The sequence below is a fragment of the Orycteropus afer genome, unplaced genomic scaffold, assembly GCF_000298275.1.
Source record: "Orycteropus afer afer isolate SDZICR_OR568_19922 unplaced genomic scaffold, OryAfe1.0 scaffold00471, whole genome shotgun sequence".
NCBI lineage: Eukaryota > Metazoa > Chordata > Mammalia > Tubulidentata > Orycteropodidae > Orycteropus > Orycteropus afer.
The window spans coordinates 1,214,957-1,222,662 of record NW_006922058.1 but is presented as its reverse complement, the minus strand read 5'-3'; the positions used below and the strand labels follow the sequence as shown (position 1 = coordinate 1,222,662).

The following is a 7,706-nucleotide window of genomic DNA, read 5'->3' as shown; positions in this document are numbered from 1 at the left end:
ACTGTTGTCAGCCCGTCATTGCTGTCCCCAAGTCCACTGTTGTCAGCCCGTCATTGCTGTCCCCAAGTCTACTGTTGTCAGCCCATCATTGCTGTCTCTTGGTCCACTGTTGTCAGCCCATCATTGCTGTCCCCAAGTCCACTGTTGTCAGCCCGTCATTGCTGCATCTCGGTCCACTGTTGTCTGCCTATTATTGCTGTCTCTCGGTCCACTGTTGTCAGCCCATCATTGCTGTCCCCAAGTCCACTGTTGTCCGCCTGTTATTGCTGTCTCTCGGTCCATTGCTGTGTCTCGGTCCACTGTTGTCAGCCCATCATTGCTGTCTCTCGGTCCACTGTTGTCAGCCCGTCATTGCTGCGTCTCGGTCCACTGTTGTCCGCCCATCATTGCTGCATCTCAGTCCACTGTTGTCCTCTTGTCATTGCTATAAATTGTTTTTATTGCTATAAATTAGCCTCTGATCACTGCTTTTGCCATGTCCCAAAGATTTTGGTATGTTGTGTTTTCATTCTCATTTGATTCAAGGAATTTTTTAATTTCATATTTTATTTCTTCTATTACCCAGTTGTTTTGAAGGAGGGTGTTGTTCAGTTTCCATGTATTTGCTCTTTTTCCATTCATCTTCCTGTTGTTGGTTTCTAGTTTTATAGCATTGTGATCTGAGAAGATACCTTGCAGTATTACAATGTTTTTAAATTTATGAAGGCTTGCTTTGTGGCCTAACGTATGGTCTATCCTGTTCCATGTGCACTGGGAAAGGATGTATATTGTGCTGTTGTTGGGTGGAGTGCTCTGTAGTTGTCTGTAAGGTCAAGTTGGTGGACTGTATTGTTTAGTTCTTCTGTGTCTTTGTTGAGTTTCCTTCCAGTTCTGTCTTGCATTGCAAGTGGTGTATTAAAGTCTCCTACTATGACTATGGAGTCATCTATTTGTCTTTTCAATTCTGTTAAGGTCTGATTATATATTTTGGAGCTCTTTCATTGGGTCCATAGATATTTATTATGGTTATATCTTCTTGTTCAATTGATCCTTTAATCATTATATAATGTCCTTCCTTGTCTCAAATGGTGGTTTTCATCTTAAAGTCAATTTGATCAGAAATTAATATAACCACTCCTGTTCTTTTTGGTTTCCGTTTGCTTGATATATCTTTCTCCAACCTTTGATTTTTAGTCTATTTTTGTCTTTGTCTCTAAGGTGTGTCTCTTGTAGGTAGCATATCAATGGGTTTTGTTTTCTTATCCAGTCTGCAATTCTCCATCTCTTAAGTGCTTCATTTAACTCATTTATCTTCAGCCACACAGAAGTCTTGCCTCTATTGTTAGTTTGCCTTGGTCGTAGGTTGTAAGATTCTTTCTCTTTGTGTGCTCCATCATTTTTCACTGGAGTGCTGAATGTGCAGAGGGTCAGCTATGTAGATAGAGTGGGAAGCATTGTAAACTTAGCTCAGGTAAGGACTGAGGTGTGTAGAGGCAGCTTTGGGGGGTGATGTGTCAGGCTCATGTTCATGAACTGGAAGATCAATAGTGTACACATGGTCTTTCTTCTCAAACTGATCTATAGATTCAGTGCAATGCCTTCAGGGGTCATTTAGGGGGAGGCGGGAGGAATTGACAAGCCTATTCTAAAATGTGTTTGGAAATTCAGATGATTTAGGAGAGTCAAGACAGTCTTGATCCAGAACAACAGAGTTAGAGGACTTATGGGCCATATCTCAGGGCTTACTACAAACCTGTGATGATCAAGGCAGTGTGGTATTGGGCTAAGGTAGAGGAGTAGACCCATGTAATCAAGACTGAATCTAGAAGTACATCTTCACATACATGATCACTGATTCAATACCAAGGTGCCACTGAAGTTCAGTGGGGAAGACCTTGTCTTCCCAGTGAGTGGGGTTCAAGCAGTGGGCATGTATATATAGACACACATACATGTGTACACCTTGAATCCTGCCTCACAGATACACAGAACTTAGTTTGAGATATAAACCTGAATGTGAAAGTTAAGAAAAATAAGATGATGTCACCCTGTGGAGGGCAAAGAGTTCATGTGTGGTATTTATGATAAAGTTGATATATATTGGACTTCACTGACATTAAGAACTCCGTTCAGCAAATGCTTTTGAGAGACTGAATATATTTAGGCATGAATACCCAACAAGAGCCTTAGACCCAGAGAATATAAAGAATAAGTCAGTAAGAAAAGATAAATAGTCTGCTGAAGATGGTTCAGAGACTTGGCAGATGCTTCAGGGAAGACATTCAAATGGTAGACAGGTATATGGGCAGGGTCCCCTGCACTTCAGGACAGGTTCTTATCCCTGAATGAAAAAGAGGAAGTCCCCAGAGGCACCACAGGGTGGCAGTATTTCCTACAGGTATCTCTGGCAGCCGCATCCATTTCTGCAGGGGTAGGCTCCTGCTGGTCCTTGTCAACTGTGGCACTTGCTCAGAGAGACCCCCTTCAGCTCAGTCTTTACTCACGGAGGTTTCAGTTCTTCCAGAGGGACTCAGAGAACCTGAGGGGTGCTGCTGCTTGTCACCAGGACCTGGGAGGGACAGAACTTTGTTCTCTGATGACTGTGGGGTGTCTTACCCCTGGCTCAGGTTATTCCAGAAGGTGCCTGCTGGTGCCTGGACCTTGGCTCGCTCATGCATCCTCCTCACTGGTCTCAGGAGACATTATGGAATCTTGCCATCCAAGACTGAGACCCAAACCAGTTGACCAGATGCCACAGCATCAACTCTGACTCACACTGCCTCTGAAATTAGACCAAATGCAGGTCCCTGCCAGGTGTGCGATCAGGCCAAAACAGTTTACACACTGAGTGATTAAGAGGAGAGAAAACTGTTTATTGCAAAGAGGCAATGCAAGGAGATAGGGGTCTTTACCCAAATCAGACTACCCAAATCTAAATTGAATTACAGTTTTTTTAAGTTTCAGGAGAGAGGGTTATGCATATTCATAAAAATTTCAGGAATTTGGGCATGAAATAGTTGACGACTGCTGAAATTTCCTTCACCTTGGTTTAAAGGGATAGTCGTTTCTTAATTCAGTGCACTTGTACACTGGATGAGTCACACTGGCTTCCTGTCATCAGCTGATGGGGGCTTAGGCAGAGGGGAGAATGTCAATTCCAGCAACTTGGTTCCTGTTTGTCTCACTGCGCATGTTCGCAGGCCACAGTTAATTTTCAAGTTGTCTCCTGAGACACGTTAATGTGCTTATCACTTGTTTCTAGGGTAAATAGCATGGAAAGAATGTGCAAACTGACTTTTCATTCCATTCAGTTCTTAAGGAACTGAGGAGTTATGTTTGCTTATTTGTCTCCAAGCAGGGTCCTATCTGTCTTAACCAGGGTGGGGGAATAGTTGAGCTTTCATCCTATTCAGCTCTTAAGGAACTGAGTTATTATGTTTATTTATTTGCTTCCAGCCGGGGATGCAGGCTGAGTTTTGACTCCGCTCGGTTTCACCTCCATGTGTATCAGAGCACAACTGTGCTTCACAGGCTTTTCAGTGGCTGGTTTTTGGGGAGCAGGTTGCCAGCCTTTCTTCTGAGTCTCCCTTCAGTGGACTCAAACTGCCAACCAGAGTTGGCCTCCGAGTGTGTTGCTGTTGGCACTACCCATGGGCTCCAAGGCAGAAACTACACAACGTTTACTGACATGCTGCTCCCATCCAAATATCACCTCTGTGCTGTGGCCTCTTCCAGGCCCAGGGACTCCAGGTGTCCTTGAGGAGAGACTGTGACAACAATGTGTCCTGTCCACATGAAGGCAGCTGCTTCTCTCCCGAGGACCTCAAGAAGCAAGCCCTGGCCAAGGCCTGTTAGTATCCACATCAGACAGAGCTTGCAAAACCCCTTGGGCAGCTGTATTGGGATTGGCATCTAGACGCTATCGGTGACCCACCTTATTGAGCCACGACAGTCAGTGGCCAATCCCCACAAGCCAGCAGGACTGCTGGAGAGAACTAGTGGGAATGAGTGTCCCCTCCACCATGTCCTAGCGATGGCTGAGCACTTGTCTTTTCCTGGGGTTAGACCCTGCTAGGCAGTCACTGCAGAGAGGGGCTTGGCAATGTTGGGGGCTCTGCTCACTGTGTCCAGTTAGAAACAGGGAGAGTGGACCGGCCTGGCTCAGCCTCTGTTCATATGCCACATCCATACTTCTGTGCCCAGGGAGGGCCATACACTCTTGGCAGCTCTGTCTTTCCCCAGTTGAGCCCATGGCACTATAGGGCTTCCCTACCCCACCACAGGGTCACCTTGGGCCTCCCTTCTCCCTGTCATGCTGCCTCCCACCCACAGAAGGTATAGTGGGGTGTCTCACTCTAACCTTGGCATCCCCCCTCTAGGAGTACAGCGTGGCCTGTGACCTTGGAGCCAGCCATTACCCCTGTTTTTTGCTTCAGTGCTTTGTCTAGCATGGTGGACTTAGCCCCGTGGGTCTGGGATTATCTACTCATGGGCTGGGTCTGATGGGACCTGTGGGTGGCTGGAGATGCTGGGTGGGTCCCCCATCCTGGGCCACAACACTGCACCTGAGCAGCATTAAGCTGCTGAAGCATTATCTATGCCCACGCTGGGTCTGACAGGGCCCACGGGTAGATGGAGGTGCTGGGTGGGTCCCCCATCCCAGGCCACAACACTGCCCTTGAGAGCATTAAGTTGCTGAAGCAGCCACACCCACAGCCTTCTGTTTATCCCCTTAAGTCCATCATGGCCTCATGAGTCTCTGCCATTGGGGTACAATCCGTGTGGCCACTACCTGGCATCTTGGGTTTGATTGACAGTCAGATTCCAGTGACAGTCCCATGACAGCCCCACATGGGTGAAGGGACATAGGACAGGTCTGAATGGGCAGTGCCAGCTTTCTCAGGGGAGATCCCCCATGAGGGCGTGGCTGGGAGACCGGGCCAGCACCTAGGGGGCTGGGACCCATACCAGGGCCTGGCCTTGCTCCCAGAACCTTTCACGGCCCCAGGCAGCCAGCTTCTTGGGTGTGTGCACAGTCCAGAGCCCCAAATCCTCATCCTGTGCAGCATCCCTGTTAGCCCAGCACCTGGGAGGTGAACTCAGGCGTGTTGCTGGGGGATAGCTCTGCCTGCTGTTGCCCTGGTCCCAGTGGGCCGTCTGCAGGCACATTGCTGGGTGCACAGCCAGGGGCCACACACACACACACACACACACACACACATGCCCCCTTCATGCCGCTCTCTGACTCTTGTCTTGTAGTGGCGACGCATTCATCTCCAATTCCAGGAGCTACTTACCTCAGTGCCAGGCGCTGCTGAACAAGATCACATCCATCAACCCTCAGACGGAGATCGACGGGGTCAGGAACATCTGGATTATCAAGCCGGCTGCGAAATCGCGGGGCCGAGGTAAGCCCTCCAGGGGGATTGTCTTGGCTCCAGGCCTAGCGTTGGAGGCTGAAGGTCATCCACTCCTCCCCTCCTTTAGTGCTCAGCAAAGGCTCTGGACAACGCTGCATGCTGGCCGTGCCCTGCAGACTAGGCAGGGTCTCTGGGGAGCAGACAGCTGTGGTTAGACCAGGGGCCGAAGGCCAAGTTCCGGGCAGGGCCAGGGCCCCCAGGGAGACCCTCGAGTACTCTGGGTGCGAAGGTTGTGTCCCAGAGGAAGACGTGTCTAAGGTGAGACTGGCTCTCCCAGCCAATGCTCCAAACACAGTGCTGGATTCAACTTTGCTAATGTGTCACTGTTGTCAGGGCTCTGCTCACAGTGACCCTGTGCACAACAGAACAAAACACTGCCCGGTCCGGCACCGGCCTCACTATCGTGGCTCTGCTTGAGCCCACTGTTGCAGCCACTGTGTTAGTCCATCTGTTGGGGGCCTTCCCCTTCTTCATTGACCCTCTAATTTACCAACCATGATATCCTCCAGGGAATGGTTCCTTCTGACAGCATGACCGAAGGGCGTGAGACCAAGTCTGGCCATTCTCGCTTCCAAGGAGCTTCCAGGATAGATTTTCATTCTTCTGGTGGTCCATGGTGTTTTCATTTTCCTTCCATAACACCATAATTCAGAGGCATCAACTCTCCTTCGGTCTTCCTCGTTCACTGTCCAGCTTTCACATGCATATGAGGCGATTGAAAAAGACCATGGTTTGGGCAGGAACACCTTAGTCCTCAAAGTGATGTCTTTGCCTTTTAACACTTTAAAGAGTCTTTTGCAGCAGATTTGCCCAGTCCAATATGCCGTTTCCATGGGTGTTGGTTGTCAATCCAAGTAAAATGAAATTCCTGACAAATTCAATCTTTTCTCCGTTTATCATGATTTTGCTCAGTGGTCCAGTTGTGAGAATTTTTGTTTTCTGTATGTTGATGTGTAATCCGTACTGTGGACTGCAGTCTATGATCTTCATCAGCAAGTGCTTCAAGTCCTCTTCACTTTCAGCAAGGTTGTGTCGTCTGTGTATCTCAGGTTGTTAATGAGCCTTCCCCCAATCCTGACGCTGTGCTCTTCTTCATATAGTCCAGCTGCTTGGGTTATTTGCATGCAGATTGAAAAAATATGGTAAAAGGATACAACCCTGATGCATTCCCCTCCTGATTTTAAACCATGCAGTGTCCCCTTGTTCTGTGTGAATGACAGCCTCCTGGTCAATGTACAGGTTCCTCATGAGCACAATTAAGTGTCCTGGAATTCCTATTCTTCACAGTGTTATCCATAATTTCTTATGATCCACGTATTCAAATGCTTTTGCATAGTCAGTAAAACACAGGTCTTCGTGGCGCTCTCTGCTTTGAGTCGGGAATATTTCGTTGGCCTTTTCCTCTGTGGTCGCTTGCTGTCAGCTGTCAGCAGGTCGACGCCTGACTTGTGGCAGCCCCACAGGACGGAATAAAACACAGCCCAGTCCCGTGCCATCCCCGTGACCAGCGGCAGGTCTGGCCCTTGTGCTCCGTGGGGCTTCTGCTGATTTGGGGAGTAGATTGTCAGACCTTTCTTCCTGGTCTGTCCTCATCTGGAAGCTCCGCTGGGACCCGTTCAGCACATAGCAGCATGAGAACCTCCATGGACAGATGGGTGGTGGCTGTGTGTGGGGTGCATTGGCTGGAATTGAACCTGGGTCTTCCCCATGGGATCCGGAAATTCTGCCACCCGGCCCCACTTCCCATCCATGTCGTACATTAAACTGACCTGCCTCTTTATTCTTTTTCTTACCATGCTTGGTCTTGGCAGCAGCTCATGCTAGCCTCTGAAAGACTGACAGCGTCCATCTTCAGCAACAGGGACTCCTGGCCTTGTGTTCTGCGGCCTCTACCTGCGGTCAGAGCGTTCTTCCGCACTCACCTGTAGACAGCACACTCCTGGAGGCAGGGCCTCCTCACCTTTGACCTTTTTCTGGTGATTGGTCTGTTCAGTGTTTCTGCCCCATCTTGAATTTCATCTGTTTTATTTCTCATGGTGACTGTTGGGTTCAAACCCTTTTATAGAACCACAGTTTCAAGATGGTTTCCTAAGTGTATTCATTTCCCAAAACACCAGCTTCTCTTTGCAGTTTCAGGTGTCCTGTGAGGGTGTTCCCCCACTTAGCTCTGACTTAAATGCTGAAGCTAAACCTTTCTTTTGTAACAATAGAAACTTTAGAGCTAAAATGTAACCACTATCACTGAATAACTTGTGTAGAAATTGGTAAATGGGAACTAGCTGTGTGAACTTTCACCTTGAACACAAT

The 7,706-nt window shown here is 48.4% G+C and overlaps 1 protein-coding gene across 1 annotated transcript in view; it reads left to right on the top strand.

Annotated features, from left to right (window-relative positions):
- TTLL8 (tubulin tyrosine ligase like 8) overlaps positions 1-7,706 on the top strand; it is an 86,922-nt gene that overhangs the window by 55,382 nt on the left and 23,834 nt on the right. Inside the window, exon 9 of the mRNA XM_007954760.1 lies at positions 5,239-5,387. Within this exon, the coding sequence (XP_007952951.1) occupies positions 5,239-5,387 (149 nt within the window). The remainder of the gene's footprint in view (positions 1-5,238; positions 5,388-7,706) is intronic.